This window comes from Hyperolius riggenbachi, chromosome 9, assembly GCF_040937935.1.
Source record: "Hyperolius riggenbachi isolate aHypRig1 chromosome 9, aHypRig1.pri, whole genome shotgun sequence".
NCBI lineage: Eukaryota > Metazoa > Chordata > Amphibia > Anura > Hyperoliidae > Hyperolius > Hyperolius riggenbachi.
Genome location: NC_090654.1, coordinates 123,284,404 through 123,302,620, shown reverse-complemented (window position 1 = coordinate 123,302,620; position 18,217 = coordinate 123,284,404). Strand labels below are relative to the sequence as shown.

At 43.3% G+C, this 18,217-nt stretch overlaps 1 protein-coding gene across 1 annotated transcript in view; it reads left to right on the top strand.

The window, feature by feature from the left end:
* AKAP6 (A-kinase anchoring protein 6) overlaps positions 1-18,217 on the top strand; it is a 357,905-nt gene that overhangs the window by 96,066 nt on the left and 243,622 nt on the right. The window contains exons 3-4 of the mRNA XM_068253456.1: positions 2,716-2,967; positions 7,157-8,290. Of these exons, the coding sequence (XP_068109557.1) occupies positions 2,716-2,967; positions 7,157-8,290 (1,386 nt within the window). The remainder of the gene's footprint in view (positions 1-2,715; positions 2,968-7,156; positions 8,291-18,217) is intronic.

Here is an 18,217-nt window from a genome sequence, read left to right as displayed (position 1 = left end):
TAGCGCGCATGGTTCCTGGACGTAGTTTCTACGTCCAGGAACCAAAATAGGTTAAAGAAAACCTGAACTGAACATTAAAAGTCAAAATAAACATACACAAGTCATACTTACCTTCCATGTAGTCTACTCCTCAGTGTCTTTCTCCTGTCCCGTGTCCTGTTTGTCCACTGCGATCAAGGGAATTTTCCGTCCTCCATTTTGAAAATGGCCATTACCCATAACAGCTTTCTGGTCAGCACACAGTTAAACTGTAACATCACCCACTTGAGCCATAGGGAAATATGGACATTACCTGGTACATCAGTTTTCCTCTCAGCTATAACTGACAGCAACTGATATTTTACTGACAGCAACTGATATATTTCAGATCTGACAAAATATTGTCAGAACTGGAAGGGATTATTGTCAGAAGAAAATTGTGAACTTCTGAAAGGAACTGATGGCAAGGTATCTATGTAATGTTCATTTGAAGTTACCTCATGTGTTTATTTTAAATATTTTTACTCAGTACAGGTTCTCTTTAAGCAGGAACTCCAGTGAAAATAATGTAATAAAAAAGTGCTTCATTTTTACAATAATTATGTATAAATGATCGAGTCAGTGTTTGTCCATTGTAAAATCTTTTAAATCCCTGATTTACATTCTGTCATTTATTACATGGTGACATTTTTACTGTTGGCAGGTGATGTAGCTGCTGCATGATTTTTGGCAGTTGGAAACAGCTGTAAACAGCTATTTCCCACAATGGAGCAAGGTTCACAGACAGGAAACTGCCAAGAGTACATACTTTTCTTGTTTCTTGTGGGAGGGGTTTCACCACAATATCAGCCATACAGAGCCCCCTGATGGTCTGTTTGTGAAAAGGAATAGATTTCTCATGTAAAAGGGGCTATCAGCTACTGATTGGGATAAAGTTTAATTATTGGTCGGAGTTTCTCTTTAAAGTGAACCTAAAGCCGATAAAAAAAAATGAGATTAACTCACCTGGGGCCTCCCTCAGCCCCCTGCAGCCGATCGGTGCCCTCGCAGCTCCGCTCCGATGTCCCAGGACCCGCCGGTGAGCACTTCCGGTTTCGCCGTCACCGGCCGACAGGCATGGGAACGCGAGTGATTGTTCGCGTTCCCAGCCTGTATATCGCCCCCTATGCTGCTATTGCGGCCAGGAGGCCGCAATAGCAGCATAGGGGACGATATACAGGCTGGGAACGCGAACAATCACTCGCGTTCCCATGCCTGTCGGCCGGTGACGGCGAGTGACGGCGAAACCGGAAGTGCTCGCCGGCGGGTCCTGGGACATCGGAGCGGAGCTGCGAGGGCACCAATCGGCTGCAGGGGGCTGAGGGAGGCCCCAGGTGAGTTAATCTCATTTTTTTTTATCGGCTTTAGGTTCACTTTAAATGAAGTGTTTCAGCCAAGTTATCCTCTGCAGCAGTTAAACATAAATGAAGCCTGTTTTTTTCCTGCTATCCTCCTATCAGTGGTGTAGAGAGAAGTCTGCTGTTTGTTGTTTATAAGTGGTTGGTCGGAGTGAGTGGCTATTGTGGCTGAGTGTGTTTAGGAAATTTAGTAGCAAATGTCCCGACAGCTGAAGGTATAATGACAGCTGTCCTCTTGTGTCATGAATTCTGGGACACGCACAGGCACGGCTAGGGGCTGCCCAGATCCATGCTTTCTTATCCACGGTCTACAACCTACATGATTGTCGGCCAGCTGCCCTAGAAGACAAGCACTTTGGGTCAGATATGCATCATTTATGTGTTCTGGGCAATAGCCACACTCTTCTGTGCTTTGTACCAGGCAGGGATCATGTGCACAAATTGTGGATCAGCCTTGGTAATGTTGCCGGTGCATTGTCTGCTCTGAAATATTCTTGGATTTGAAGGTCAGTTGAGGTCTGAATTGAACATTTATTTATACTTTTAACAAATACATTCAGTACTTCACTTTTTTTTTTTAATTGTGTTTATAGTTTTTTTTGCACTGTGTTTTCCTATTTAAAAGAAATGATACTCCAGATGCTATAACCAGCGATAAGCAATTCAAATCTAATGGTTAAATGATATAGCAGTAAACATTTTCTGTGCTGTGCCTCTCTAAGTAAGGTCCATTTGTTTTTATCTTTGTATAACAGTCCACAGAGTTGCGTAATGCCGCATTGTGATTGGTATTGGTTTCAAAACTTTATTACTCTATTAACTACATTGTACAAAATGTTTCACTAAGCTTTATTTACTCACATGGCGAGGGTACAATGAGCAGAAATGTGAAGGGTAAGTTTCCACTAGAAGCATGCGCATCGCATGATATTTTTCAGATAGAAAATTTTTAAATGTGAAATCGCATGTGAATTTGCATAATTTATTTTTATTTCTGTTTTGATCCAAGATGTAAGTCCCATTTACATTATTGATCGCGTACGTGAAAGCACACACAAAAAAAACGCAAATGAAATCAGCATGCGGCGTCCTAAAAAACTGTTATATTGCTGTGTAGATATTTTTCTGGATGCAATTTTTGCTTCTAATGGAAACTGGCCCACAGAGAATTATTGCTATGTAAATTTGTGTGCCCAAAAAAAAAATTCACAAATTCGCACCTAGGGCCCCTGGATTCATTCATATATCAGCTAACAATGAATGTTGACTGTTTTTGTTGTCATTTCTGCTCAGCAGTTCTGTTTTCCAATGTAACATTGATTTCCTTTGTTTATGGCAGGAGATCTGTGAGGACATCTCTGATCACGTGGAACAGATCCATGCTCTGCTGGACACAGAGTTCTCCCTGAAGCTGCTGTCGTATTCTGTCAATGTAATTGTGGATATCCATACAGTGCAGCTCCTGTGGCACCAGCTCCGGGTATCTGTGCTGGTGCTGAGGGAAAGGATACTACAAGGACTGCAGGACAGCAACGGCAACTACACACGACAGACCGACATCCTGCAGGCATTCACCAAGGAGGATCAAGAGGCAAGACATGCTAGAAACTGAGTGGAGATGGTGGGGAATAGCTTCTCTCTTGGAAGCAATGGCCAGGGCAGGGACATGGAAAGGTGTCCACCAATTATTCCTATTGATGTCCAAAGCAGATTAGATAGAATACTCATCAACATCCATGTTTTCATTAGGCTACTTTCACACTGGGAAGTTGCATTGCGTTCCCTGAAAAAACAGGATCACAACACAATAGAGGGAAAAAGTCACATTCCATGTCATGCATTATCACTTCGATTGTTCACGTGCATGTACCGCACTGCATGCATCGTGCTATGGCAACATATCCGTCGCACTGCACTGCTAACGTGCTAATGTAAACAGTACCATTACAATATAATTGCAATTATATTGTCTGACGCAATGCATAAGTGTGAAATTAGCCTTAAAGAGACACTGAAGTGTCTTTTTTTCTTATTTTATTATTCAGCCAGCTTCAGCAGTTAATTCCAGGTGGATTTGCATTCCCGTGGCAAAACAAGTTATTTATGCCTAAGAAATAGCCCAGCAATGTTCCAGGGCTCGCAGATCTTCCTTCCTGGTAGAGGCAGAGCTGTGCGCAGTAGCTCTGCCTACTCTCCAGTCAATCTCCTCCGATCTCCTCCTCTCCCCGCCCCTCTCAGTCCTCTTTCACTGAGAGGGGCGGGGAGAGGCAGAGATCAGCGGAGATTGACTGGATAGGAGGCAGAGCTACAGCGCAAAGCTCTGCCTTCCCTGGGCAGCAAAATCTACAACTTGCAAAGTCGTAGAACTTTGCTGTCCTATTTCAGGGGTATAAACCACTAGTTCTGCCACGGGAATGCGGCGAATCCACTTGGAATTTACTGCTGAAGTTGGCTGAATAATAAAATAAGGTAAAAAAAAGGACACTTCAGTGTCTCTTTAAGGTGATCGTACATCACTCGATTTTGTGTGCTGATCAAATAATCAAATCAGAGGAAAATCAGTGCTACAACATCTCCGCGCAATTTCTTTTTTTATCGATACTGGTCTGGAAATGGTTGAAAGAATAGATTGGGAATGCTGGAAAATCTTGGTCGCAAGGGCTCGACTGGGTGCACTGCGGAAACAGCATTTGATATAGCGATGAGCAGAGAGGTGAATTGTTAATACTGGGCATGGGAGGACACACACAGACTTGGGGGGCAGCTCGGTAGGAAGCGGCACTATGCTGGAAATCAGTGTGCAGTGTATGGGCAGGCAACAGATTCCTCTCTGATCAGATTCAATCAGAGAGGGATCTATCTCATGAATTTACAAACCTTCACAATAAAACCAAAATAACACCAAGAAACTATTTAATGATAAAGGCAAGGTTCATGCAAATGATCCCTTCATATCATTATGGCCTGTGCATACTTTATACGGCGCCACGGAATATGTTGCGGCTTTATAAATCAATAATAATAATAATACAGAACAGCTGCTGTACAGAAGCTGTATGTTTAAACTCGGCAACTTTGATATAAACAGCCAGTGGCGTGACTGAGGAGCTTGGGGCCCCGGTCCGAGTTTTACATGGGGTCCCAAGCAGTGGCGTAGCTATGAAGCTATAGGCCCCAGTGTGAGTTTTACATTGGGCCCCCAAGCACTCTATAGGTAACACTTGATGCGGCACAACAAAACCTGCCAAGGACATCCACAGTATTAGAGATGCAAGAAGGGGATGGGGAACAGTTTGTTAATGATTACTACTATTCAAATCATCTGTAGAAGAGATTATTACCAGCAGAGGACCAATAAAGAGCTAATACTTTGGTTGAGTAAAAGCCCCATGGGGCCCCTCTGGCCCAAGGGCCCCCCGATGCGGTTGCTACCTCTGCAACCCCTATTGCTACGCCACTGGTCCCAAGCACTTTATTAATATGGAGCCCCAAAACCTACCAAGGACAGCTGCAGTGTATTTAGATTAAAGACACAGTTTACTAAAGAGACTCTGTAACAAAAAAAGTTCCCCTGGGGGTGTACTTACCTTGGTAGGGGGAAGCCTCTGGATCCTAATGAGGCTTCCCCCCCCTCCTCCTGTGTCCCACGGCGGCCTCGCTGCAGCCCACAGAACGCACTGCTGACAATTTGTCAGGCTGTGCAATGTTTACCTTTTCTGGGTCCAGCGGGGGAGCTGTTGTGGCTCTTCACTCAGAAATAGCCGGAAATAGCCAATCTCTGTCGGGTCCACTCTGCTACGCAGGCGCAGAAGACTTGCGCCTGTGCAGTAGAGCGGGCCAACAGCGATCTGCTATTTCCGCCTTTCTCCGAGCGGAGAGCCAATGCAGCACCTGCACTGGAGCCGGGAAGGTAAATATTTACATACCCGCTGTTTGGAGTAGCACAGCAAGACCGCCGTGGGACACAGGAGGACGGGGAAGCCTCGATAGGATCCGGAGGCTTCCCCAACCCAAGATGAGTACCCCCCAGGGGAACTTTTTTTTGTTACAGAGTTTCTTTAAGGATTACCAGTATGCAATGCAAATATAGAGGTGTTTATTACCAGCATAGCACTAATGAAAAGCTAATAGGATGATTGAAGGAGGGCCCCTATGGTTCAGGGGCTCCCGGTGCAGTCGCAACCTCTGCATCCCCTATTGCTATGCCACTGACAACAGCGATGCCTGTATTTCCCTCATGAAAAGGATGCCACACATGCCTATGTCCAGTCTTCATTACAGTTCACATTCATTATTACGTGCATGTTACGCAAAGCATACAGTGTGAATCCAGCCTAATCTCTGGGATTTTGACAGTACCATCTGAAAGTCTGACCCTGTTCTGATCTACAGTATAGTATAAACACTTCTGTCCCCCTGCTAAGACAGAAATAACCCTTTAGTGCCCTCAGCAGCTTTCATCTATTCCTCCATAATTCCAGTCTGCATCAATTGAGAATTAGCAAAAAGGCAGCCCCATGACACAAAGATAGCAGGTTCTGTAACTGACAAGCAAGGTGAGATGAAGCTGCACTGGTATTGTTTAGGTATTCAGAATATGGCAGAGATGAGATAAAAAGGAAAGGTTTAGTTTGGGCTAGTGGGGACTGGGGAGTTGTTAATACTTTTGTGTGTCAAGAAGGCATTGATGTACTATGCAGCAACTATAGAGCAGCCTTGGAGAATGATTGCTTAATCTTTATCGGCAAGGTTCACATTGGCATGGATTCCAATTATGCACTGGCAAAGGGAGCCTCCCTTTGCGAGATTGTTTCCCCTATTTGGCACTGCTATTGGCCTGAGGAAGCGGGCTCAGACCCACGAAACGCGTTGCCTGTGCTAAATAAAAAATCTTTTATTCAACCAGGGCGCCTCTTTCCTAAAATTGTGCTTAGTATACCCCCGTACACTTGCTGCCCGAGGGCTGGTGATAGACCACCGGTGTTTTTTACCACGGTGGACACCTGCCTCTGTTATTACAAAGAGCATTACAAAGAGAGCAACCGCATCCAGGTCCCGGTCAGGACCACCCCGAGTGGAGTCGGGTTAATTATCTCCACCTGCTTATTGTGGTCGGTTGCCCCCTGCAACCCTCCTTTGTGAGTAGCATTTTTTATTTCTTTACTCATCATTGTGGTCATTGACATATTGCGCTACTGGGCTCCCGATTCTTGTCTCCTGTGTCTTTTTCTACAAGGTGCTGAGACACCCTCACCACAACGCTATCCAATTGAGAACCTCTGGTGGGACTTAAAGAAATCAGTTGCAGCGCGCAAGCCTAAGAATGTGACTGAACTGGAGGCTTTTGCCCATGAAGAATGGGCTAAGATACCCGTAGATCGCTGCAAGACACTTGTGTCAAGCTATGCTTCATGTTTAAAAACTTTTATAACTGGAAAAGGATGTTGTACGAAGTACTAACAATGAAAGTCACTTGGGGGTTGAATAAAACTGATAATGATGTGAGCACAGAAAAGACATTTGTGGTTATTTCATTATAAATGTTGTTCTATTTGTCTGACTTACAAGTGCCTCTTTGATTTATTTGTATACGATGACTAAAATGATCAAAATCAATTTCAAACTGGCCAAAACACTCAATTTCAGTGGGGTTTGAATAATTTTGAACACAACTGTAGATATGGTGAAAACAGAGGGTACATGTGAAAAAGCTTTGTGAATCATCCCCAAAGTGTCAGTTCTACAAATCGTAACTTTTTTTTTGTTTTTTTTTTACACAGGATAGGTTGGATGCTTTGACAGAAGTGGATGGCTCAGGTCAGCTGACCATACGGTGCCCACCAGATTACCTCTCTCTGGACTGTGGAATTACTGCCTACGAGTTGTCAGACTACAGTCCTAGGGAGGAAGACACTCCCCCTCCCCCTGCTAAACCCCTGGAAGACTGGACATACAGTGCTATGCAGCAGGAATTCCCAGACCTAGTCAAGGGCCCTGGTCTGTTAAGCATTGTGTCTGACAAGGTAACCCCTGCTAATCTTGGGATGGAGAAAGATTCAGCACAACAACAGCTGGAAGAGCTAGGACAGCCTCTCAAGTCTTCTCATTCCACTGAAAGCACCACACCAAAAAGGCCTCTACAAGAGACTAGTGACCATGGTGGAGATTCTCCCACTCGTCCCTCACTACCCAAAAGAGGACTGTTTTTGAATGATATGACTGAGTGGGGGCAGGCAAACAGCCTGTCCAATGTTGACATGAACTTTTCAATGCCATTCTGCCCTGCATCCCCCCAAAAACACTTCACTCTTAGCCTGACACACACATATTCTAATAACACCCCATCATCTCCTAAAAAACAAGTACCTGAAGAGAATGTCCCAGCACAGAATGTGGAGGAGGATGCCAGTCAGGTGCACGAGTGCCTTGAGGAAAGAGCATCTCCTTGTAAATCTAGTCACTCCCACTGCAGCACACCAAATAAAAGTCACACAGAGCAGCAGAATGACAAACTGCTGGATTCACCTCCCCAGGACTTAGGGACAGAAAACTGGTATGGCTCTGATGAGTTCCTGGCTTTGCCTTCACACTTGCACCAAACAGACCTTCTTGCCTTGCACTTGGATAGCCTTTCCCAGTTGGTATCTCCCACCCCTGGAGAGCCCCAGCCATCACTCCGAGATTTGGAAGACTGGGAGGTCAGTTCAGGCTCAGAAGTTGGGCCCAGTTCACCTCGTTGTCTCTCTCCCAGCACCCCAAGTGACCTGGCCTCCTATATAAACAGCAGCGGAAGATCAAGTGAGCTTAGCGGGTCAGCAACTGCTGGACGGCAGAGTAAAGCAGCACTTATACAGAGATTGATGTGGGACATTCAGAGACAAGACAATGACCGACATGTGTGGGACAGAATCCAGGTAAGTGTGGAAAGGCAGATCACAGTTTCATACATTTCAATTTGAAATTCATGAGCGCCTGCTGATATGGGAAATGACTATAGTGTACTGTAAAGCACCCACTCAATGACTGCTGTGTAACATCACTGCGTGTCAAACACAACTAGTGTGGTGTTGCCATTTGGCTGCATCTAATTTGGCTGGCAGCCTAGAGGCTGAACTGCCCAACATATGAGCAGTTCATCCGCCTGTGGGAAAGAGGCCTTAAAGGGGAACTTCAGCCTAAACAAACATACAGTCATTAAGTTACATTAGTTATGTTAATTAGAATAGATAGGTAATATAATTTTTTACCCACCCTGTTTTAAAAGAACAGGCAAATGTTTGTGATTCATGGGGGCTGCCATCTTTGTCATGGGAGCAGCCATCTTTTTGGTTGAAAGGAGGTGACAAGGAGCAGGAGACACAGTTCCAACTGTCCTGTGTCCTGATAACCCCTCCCAGCTGCACACGCTAGGCTTCAAATGTCAAATTCAAAATGTAAAAAAAACAAATTTGCACCAAAACAGCAGAACGAGAGCAACAACATCAGAAATCCCATCATGCTTTGCACAGCATCAGGGTAAAAAGCCCGGGCAGTTTTCTTCTGTGCAGCTAAAAATGAGGCTTGGATAAGAGAAACAAAGTTCTGATGCTGTGATACTGTTAAAGAAACACCAGGCCTTTTCAGTGCTGCTGAGTCGATTTTTAGTCCGGAGGTTCACTTTAATTTTACTGAATTTCCTGCAGCTTTTTCCTAGTATTACAGTATTACTATGACTTCATAATTAAATGCTTAGTTCTGAAGGTATGAGTTAAAGTGAGCTTCTCTGTTGGTCAGTTAAGTTTACTACAGAATCTCCATAGATCTCCAAATATCTCCAGCATGGATATCATAATTGATCCAGCAAACCTGGACTGGATTAATTAGAACTTGTTCACTATGAACTGTTTAGGATTTGCTTACCACACCTTGTCATATCAGATCATATTCAGTGCTGGGACTACTAGCTGTTCTTCTCCGCTGAAGATGCCAGCTCTCCTCAACCTCCCATTCCTGGTCCAGTGAAATGCAGAAGACCAAGACAGAGGCAAAGGAGAGCGAACCCAAGTCTGTGCTAATGAGGGGTCCTTGGAGGAAAGGAAGAAGAAGTCCGGGCCCCACCTTCCTCCCAGTTTGGAGGGGGATGGTTTCTGCACTTGTCTTGTTAGGGGTTGGGAGAAGAGTGTCATGGTGGTCGCACTCGCTATGGTATGGGGGGGGGGGAGGGGCTTGGATGGTGATGGTGTCCACACTAGTGGGTTAAGGTGGACACTCTTGATATTGGGGAGGAAAGGCAATATGATAGCTGCATTAGCTTATTGACTCTGGGGCCCCACATGGTGTGGAGGCTGTGCCATTGGAAGGGTGATTTGTAGTAATGCCCCTATGTGTATGTGTCTATGTGTTATGGCATGAAGCATTCACAGCAAATCTAGGACAGCCTGAGGTTGTTTTTTTTAAGTTTTTATTGTGTTGTCTGCAATAGACTGCATTCACACAACTGCTTACTTACTAACCTTACAGCAACCGCCCCTCCCTGTTATACAGCACAGGTGAGGGCTGCAATCTTTTTCCACCTATAGCAGACAATATTTAAAGAATCTGATCCAAATTTGCTTTTCCACTTATGATATTGACACTCAGCTCAATTACGATTGAATGGCCTCGGTTTGCAATGGGAGTACTTTGCTTATCAGGGCAATATTGCAAATACATGGAGCGTACAATAAGCAATCAGAATTCTAGCTAAGAATAGAAACACAAATAAACGTTGGTTGCTGTAAGGGATCATCAGTGCAATGCGAATTATTTCAAGTTGATGTCAATTTTATGCAAAATATTTGCAGCCTGAAAATGGACTATTCAGATGCAGCAGATGTTGCATTTTATCTGTTAATTTTCAAGTTGCATATAGTTTGGATAAAATTTGCATAAACTTGAGCCTTTTGAAATTGCTCTTACCCTATTGCTACTATTGCACCTTGACAATTAATCATTTCAGCCCGCTGGGATTTTTCACCTTATGGACAAGAGGAATTTTCACCTGTCAGCGCTTTCCCCAATAACTTTATCACTACTTATCACAGCGAAATGATCTATATCTTGTTTTTTCCGCTATCAATTAGGCTTTCTTTGGGTGGTAAATTATGCTAAGAATTATTTTATTCTAAATGCATTATAATGCGAATAATAAGAAAAAATTGAAAAAATTCATTATTTTTCAGTTTTCAGCCATTACAGTTTTGAAATAATTAATGGTACCATAATTAAAATCCACACATTTTATTTGGCCATTTGTCCCGGTTATTGCAACGTTAAAATTATACCCCTAGTGTAATGTATGGTGACAATATTTTATTTGGAAATAAAGGTGCATTTTTTCAGTTTTACATCCATCACTAATTTTTAGCCCATTATTTATTAATTATATGTCCTCTTGATATAAATAGTCATTAGTTTTTATTCCCTAAAGTCAGTAGGTGTGTTTTACTATTTGGCCACAAGATGTCCCTACTGAGCAAAAATCACATTAGCGTACAATGTATGCTACTTGGGATACAATGTATCTCTACATTGTAACCAGGGAAGTGACGTAGGCTTCCGTCGGAAGCCTCCGATCTCAGTGACGGCGGGGAGATTATAAATGGAAACATTGTTTCCATCCATAAATTTAACGATCGGGCGGCGGAAACGGGCGGAAATCACGGCAGGATTTTTACATTTCAGGAGGCTTCATTTACAGAATAAAAACACTGCTTTTGAATGAAAACAGTGTTTATTCTCGGCGGACATGCTCGGATTGGCACAGGGGACTATTGTCCCCTGCAGCCAATTCCCCCCTGCTAGCAGCAGCAGCGCGGATGCGGGCATTTGACCACACGATCGCGTGCAAACCCCCCAAACTGCAGGGACGTGACTAGCGTGTCCCTGCGGCTCTAGCACCTGCTGCTGCGGACGTGATGCTCACGTCCGCGCGGCTGAAATAGTTAAAGGACACCCGAGGCAAAAATAAACTAATGAAATAAACGATTGTATCTATCTTCCTTTTCCTAAAAATTACTTTTTAAGATATTCCACAGTTTTATTTTATGTTTAAATCTACTTTTTAAGTTTTAACTGTTTTATTGTTTTTGCTCAGTGACACATTCATTGAAGTATGCCAGAGCTAAAATCTATGAACTATTGAGCCTTTTTATCTCTTTCCTGCTCTCAGAAGCCATTTTCTGCTAGGAAAGTGTTTTATAGTTGGAATTTCTTATCAGTGAGGGTCACGATGTAGTCACTTCCTGTTTGAGTCAGGACTGAGTCAGCCACTTACATACCTCATATTTAACTCTTTCAGGTAGAGAAAGAAAAAAAGGAACACAGCATAGTCATTTGTGTGCTAGGCACTTTACATGCCTATAGGCAGCACGGTGGCGTAGTGGTTAGCTCTCTCGCCTTGCAGCGCTGGGTCCCTGGTTCGAATCCCAGCCAGGGCACTATCTGCAATGAGTTTGTATGTTCTCTCCGTGTCTGCGTGGGTTTCCTCCGGGCACTCCGGTTTCCTCCCGCATTCCAAAAACATACGGATAAGTTAATTGGCTCCCCCTAAAAAATTGGCCCTAGACTATAGTACTTACACTACATAATATAGACATATGGCAATGGTAGGGATTAGATTGTGAGCTCCTTTGAGGGACAGTTAGTGACAAGATATATATATATACATTGTACAGCGCTGCGTAATATGTCGGTGCTATATAAATACATAATAATAATAATAATGTCTATCTCATCATGTCACGTCACATGTCACCTCGGGTATCCTTTAACCACTTTACCCCCAGCGGTACGGATATCTCAGTCCCTTTTTCCATCCTTTCACCCCCAGGGACGGAGAAATCTGTACCTCCCGCCGATGCCCGCGCTCCCGCTCTCGTGCACACCGCCGCCCGCTCGCCCGGAGATCAATGAACGGGAAAAACCATTCCCGTTCGTTGATCTAAGCCCCCCACAATGATCAACTGCTTCTATGAAAAGCAGCGATCATTGTGAGAAAAAAACAGTTTCCCAGCCTCCTAACACTTCCTGCAAGCGTACTTCCTGTATGCTTGCAGGTCGCATAAACAAAAAGTTACTGTGGCCATCTTGTGGCCAAATAGTAAAACTAAACCCTAAAGCATTTTTCATACACAAATACAATAGTTTTACACTAAAAATTCCTCATTACCTCCCACACTCCCCAATTTTATTTATTTTTGTAATAAAAAAGATAAAAACAATTTACAATAAAAAAAAATACATAAATAGTTACTTTAGGCACTGAACTTTTTAAATATTTATGTCAAGAGGGTATAACACTGTTACTTTATAAACTATGGGCTTGTAATTAGGGATGGACGCAAAACTGAAAAACATGCACCTTTATTTCCAAATAAAATATTGGCGCCAAACATTGTGATAGGGACATAATTTAAATGGTTTTATAACCGGGACAAATGGACAAATACATTTCATGGATTTTAATTACAGTAGCATGCATTATTTAAAAACTGCAATGGCCGAAAACTGAAAAATAATGATTTTTTTCCCAAATTTTTTCCTATTTTCCCATTAAAACACATTTAGAATAAAATAATTCTTGGCATAATGTCCCACATAAAGAAAGCCTAATTGGTGGCAAAAAAAACAAGATATAGTTCATTTTATTGCGATAAGTAATGATAAAGTTATAGACGAATGAATGGAAGGAGCGCTGAAAGGTGAAAATTGCTCTGGTGTTCAAGGGGTAAAACCCCTCAGTGGTGAAATGGTTAATGCATGCAATGTATAGATTCTTTTTGTCTACATGATGTTTCAGATCTACTGTATATTGCCATTATGGTGTATCACAGAATACAAGGGAGCAACCTTTGTGACTGCAGGGGGGCCCAGAGCTGTAAGGGGGCCCCAACTACTACTTCACTCTCTCCGATAGGGACCCATCCTTTGGAGCAGGTGTTTTTGTGGCTACACTTGTTCTGGGTGTGAAGATAATGATGCTCACACTTGTTTTATGACCCTTGCAAGATGCCCCCTTTCTCAGGCTATGAGGTCACCAGGAGAGGCAAGGGAAAGGGTATGAACAGTGGGGGACCCATCAAAATGTTGCTGTGGGGCCCATGCTTTGTAGTTACGCCCCTGAGTGCAAACAACATATTTCTGTCTATATCCTATGCATTATATAAATGCCTAAGGCAGGGTTCATGCTGGGGTAAGTTTGTGTGCCCTACAATGCATCGGAAAGCATAAAATGCCGCACAGCTAGGCATACCCAATGTAAATCAATGGGTGGATCTCTTTGGTTCTCATTGCAGGCAAAATTGTATTTACATTGCAGGTGCAATTGAAATTATGATAGCTGGTGGTGATTTTTCAGACATCGCACACATTCTTCCTTTATTTTCTAGTGTGCTGCTGTGGACATTCACACACGTATTTTCACATAACGAATGCATGTCTGTATGAAAACCTGCGTGTGGAAATATATGCATGATTTTGAAGCGTGAACCTACCCATAGGGCTCCTGAAGTGATGCAGTATGGGTGTCACTTCTCACTCATGTGGAAGGGAAACCCATCAATAATTTCTCAGAAGGCGGAATTATACTTTAAGGTTAAAAAGCTATGAACCTCCTGGGCATAGACTGGATATACTGCACTGTGACATTTCCACTGTCCAGTTTGAGCCTATGACACGTGAGAATCTCTTTGATTGCGCTGCTTTCTGGGTCACACTGTATGTGTCCTGATGCATGGCATGCCAGATAGGCTTTGCACGCTGTATTTGCTCTTGTGACAGAATAAGGTCAATACATATTACTTCATACAGTATGTTAGCATGTAGAGAGAGATTTGTGCTGCAGCAAGCATGTGAAACATATACAGTATGTGGTGAACATATGTTGCACTGATGTCTTAAAACTCTATCAACTATTACTTACAAGTAAATTGACCACATGTTGTAACCCCAAAAAAAAAAATTGCCAGTTTATTCAGCAGACTTTGCAGTGAGCAAAATACACCCTGTGTAGTTTAACAAAACTGAGAAAAATACCAACACAAAAATACCTTACAATCAAAATATAAAACTACCTACAGGCTTCAAATAACTTGCCTGAAACAATTAGAGATTCCTTCGCGTGACAGTTTCGGCATGATTGCAGTACAAACACCCTGCAAAGATGTGTGCTAAACACCTACGCAGTGTGTTCTGTTTTGTGAAGAGGTGGTTGGAATGCATTTAAAGAGATCCTTAAGTCTACAAAAAAAAAAAAACAGTTTTACTCACCTGGTGCTTCAAACAGCCCCCTGCAGCTGTCCCTTGCCCTCGCAGTCACGATTGTATCCTCCTGTCCCCCGCTGCCAGCTAAGTTAAGTAACCCACAGCTCTGTACACACACTGCTGCTGCTACATCCAAAGTCAACTATAGCAGAGAAAGAAAGTGAAGACAGCAGCACGGTGCTGTGAGCTGCAGGATGCCTGCAGACTACGGTTGCCATGGTATGACATATACCACGGTTTGATTGTGCATGGTAATCATACCATGCACAATCTCATTTTACCAGTTTTAGGGGTGGGGCATCAGCAGGGGGAGAGTAGCGCATCGGCGGGGAAAGCGAACGCATTGGCGGGGAGAGTGAGCAGAAACGCACCTTACTTCGGTCACACGCAGCTACAATCTACTTCCTCCCAGGCGTTGGTAACCACGCCCCCTGTGATGTTATCACAGGGGGCGCTGTTATTAATGTGACGATGCCAAGAAAGAACAGATAGATGCCACGTGATGGCTGAAGGCAGGTGAGTTGTTCCTGCCCGCTCTCCCCCGCTGCACACTGGAGGCACCTATACCTATACTGGGGGTAAATATACTTGCTGTCTATACTGGGAGGCACCTAAACCAGCTATCTATACTGGGAGCAACTATACCTATACTGGGGGCAAATATACATGGTATCTATACTGGGAGGCACCTATACCTGCTATCTATACTGGCAGCAACTGTACCTATACTAGGGGCAAATATATTTGCTATCTATACTGTGAGGCAACTATACTAGCTATCTATACTGGAGGCACCTATACTGGGGCAACTATACTAGCTATCTATACTGGGAGCAGCTATACCTATACTGGAGGCAAATATAATTGCTATCTATACTGTGAGGCATCTATACTAGCTATCTATACTGAGAGCAACTATACCTATACTTGGGGCAGAAATACTTGCTATCTATACTGGGAGGCACCTATACCTATACTGGAGGCTATCTACTAGCTATCTACTGTATACTGGGAGCAACTATACCTATACTGGGGACAACTATACTAGCTATCTATACTGGGGGCAACTAAACTAACTATCTATACCGGGAGGCACCTATACCTATACTGGGGGCAACTATACTAGCTATCTATACTGGGAGGCACCTATATCTATACTGGGGACAACTATACTAGCTATCTATACTGGGAGCACCTATACCTATACTGGGTGCACCTATACTGGGGCAACTATACTGGCTACATATACTGGAGGCACCTACCTGGCTAGCCTATACTGGGGGCAACTATACTGGCAACCTATACTGGAGGCACCTACCTGGCTAACCTATCCTGGGGGCAACTATACTGGATACCAGTACTGGATGCACCTACCTGTTGGGGCACCAATAGCTTTATTAACCACAAATTAACCACAAATACTTACCTGTACCTTTAAGAAAAAAATCCCATGCCAATTAGGTCCCCCGACAGTATCCTCCATCTTGCAACCTTCTGATACATCTTGATTGAAGATCTCCGCCGCCCCAATGCCACACACGCCGCCCCCGCCGCACTGCTCTCAGCTATACTACAGACTAACCAGCAAGCTCATGGTGACCCTGAACTCATTGGAGTGTGTAAGGGACTACAATGGTCCTAAAAGCCCCCTTACTAAGATGTTAAGAAAAACAAAAATTTGCTTTCCTAAAACAGAAAGAATTTGCGATAATTCAGGTTGGAGTGAGCTCGAGATGTCTCCCAGAGCACCACTGCTGAATATATGCAAATTAACCATTGTACCCTTAGAAGCTAAACACACCTCCAGAACCGCTGGAATGCAATGATGTGTCAGCTTGTTAAATTGTACAGAGCCATAATAATCCAACATGCATACAGACTGTTTCGGATTGTTTGATCCTCATCAGTGCATGGCATGGATTAATTTGGCTCTATGGAGTAGGGCTTGTAAACCGAGAGGTACAGACTAACCAGCGAGCTCATGGTGACCCAGAACTCATTGGAGTGTGTAAGGGACTACAATGGTCCTAAAAGCCCCCTTACTAAGATGTTAAGAAAAACAAAAATTTGCTTTCCTAAAACAGAAACAATTTGCGATAACTCAGGTTGGAGTGAGCTCGAGATGTCTCCCAGAGCACCACTGCTGAATATATGCAAATTAACCATTGTACCCTTAGAAGCTAAACACACCTTCAGAACCGCTGGAATGCAATGATGTGTCAGCTTGTTAAATTGTACAGAGCCATAATAATCCAACATGCATACAGACTGTTTCGGATTGTTTGATCCTCATCAGTGCATGGCATGGATTAATTTGGCTCTATGGAGTAGGGCTTGTAAACCGATGCACCCATGGGTGCCAGCATGGGTGAGGGTGACAGCTGTGAGAGAGGCAGGGAGGGCAGCGGGAGTTAGCGGTAATGCGTCTGTATAGACGCACTCTCAGCTATACTTAGTATAGCTGAGAACAAAAAGCATCTTTAAACTTTGGCTCCAAGGCTCCCCATTGGTTCCTTATCGACCAATGGGGATCCTCCTGATCCCCATTGGTCTGTTAAGGAACCAATGGGGACCATTGTAGCTAAAATTTAACCACTTGAGGACCTAGGGATTTCTACCCCTTAAGGACCGGCCACTTTTTTTCCATTCAGACCACTGCAGCTTTCACGGTTTATTGCTCGCTCATACAACCTACCACCTAAATGAATTTTACCTCCTTTTCTTGTCACTAATAAAGCTTTCTTTTGGTGCTATTTGATTGCTCCTGCGATTTTTACTTTTTATTATATTCATCAAAAAAGACATGAATTTTGGCAAAAAAATGATTTTTTTAACTTTCTGTGCTGACATTTTTCAAATAAAGTAAAATTTCTGTATACATGCAGCGCGAAAAATGTGGACAAACATGTTTTTGATTAAAAAAAACCCATTCAGTGTATATTTATTGGTTTGGGTAAAAGTTATAGCGTTTACAAACTATGGTGCAAAAAGTGAATTTTCTCATTTTCAAGCATCTATGACTTTTCTGACCCCCTGTCATGTTTCATGAGGGGCTAGAATTCCAGGATAGTATAAATACCCCCCAATTGACCCCATTTTGGAAAGAAGACATCCCAAAGTATTCACTGAGAGGCATAGTGAGTTCATAGAAGATATTATTTTTTGTCACAAGTAAGCGGAAAATGACACTTTGTGAGAAAAAAAAAAAAAAGTTTCCATTTCTTCTAACTTGCGACAAAAAAAATGAAATCTGCCACGGACTCACCATGCCCCTCTCTGAATACCTTGAAGGGTCTACTTTCCAAAATGGGGTCATTTGTGGGGTGTGTTTACTGTCCTGACATTTTGGGGGGTGCTAAATTGTAAGCACCCCTGTAAAGCCTAAAGGTGCTCATTGGACTTTGGACCCCTTAGCGCAGTTAGGCTGCAAAAAAGTGCCACACATGTGGTATTGCCGTACTCAGGAGAAGTAGTATAATGTGTTTTGGGGTGTATTTTTACACATACCCATGCTGGGTGGGAGAAATATCTCTGTAAATGACAATTTGTTAATTTTTTTT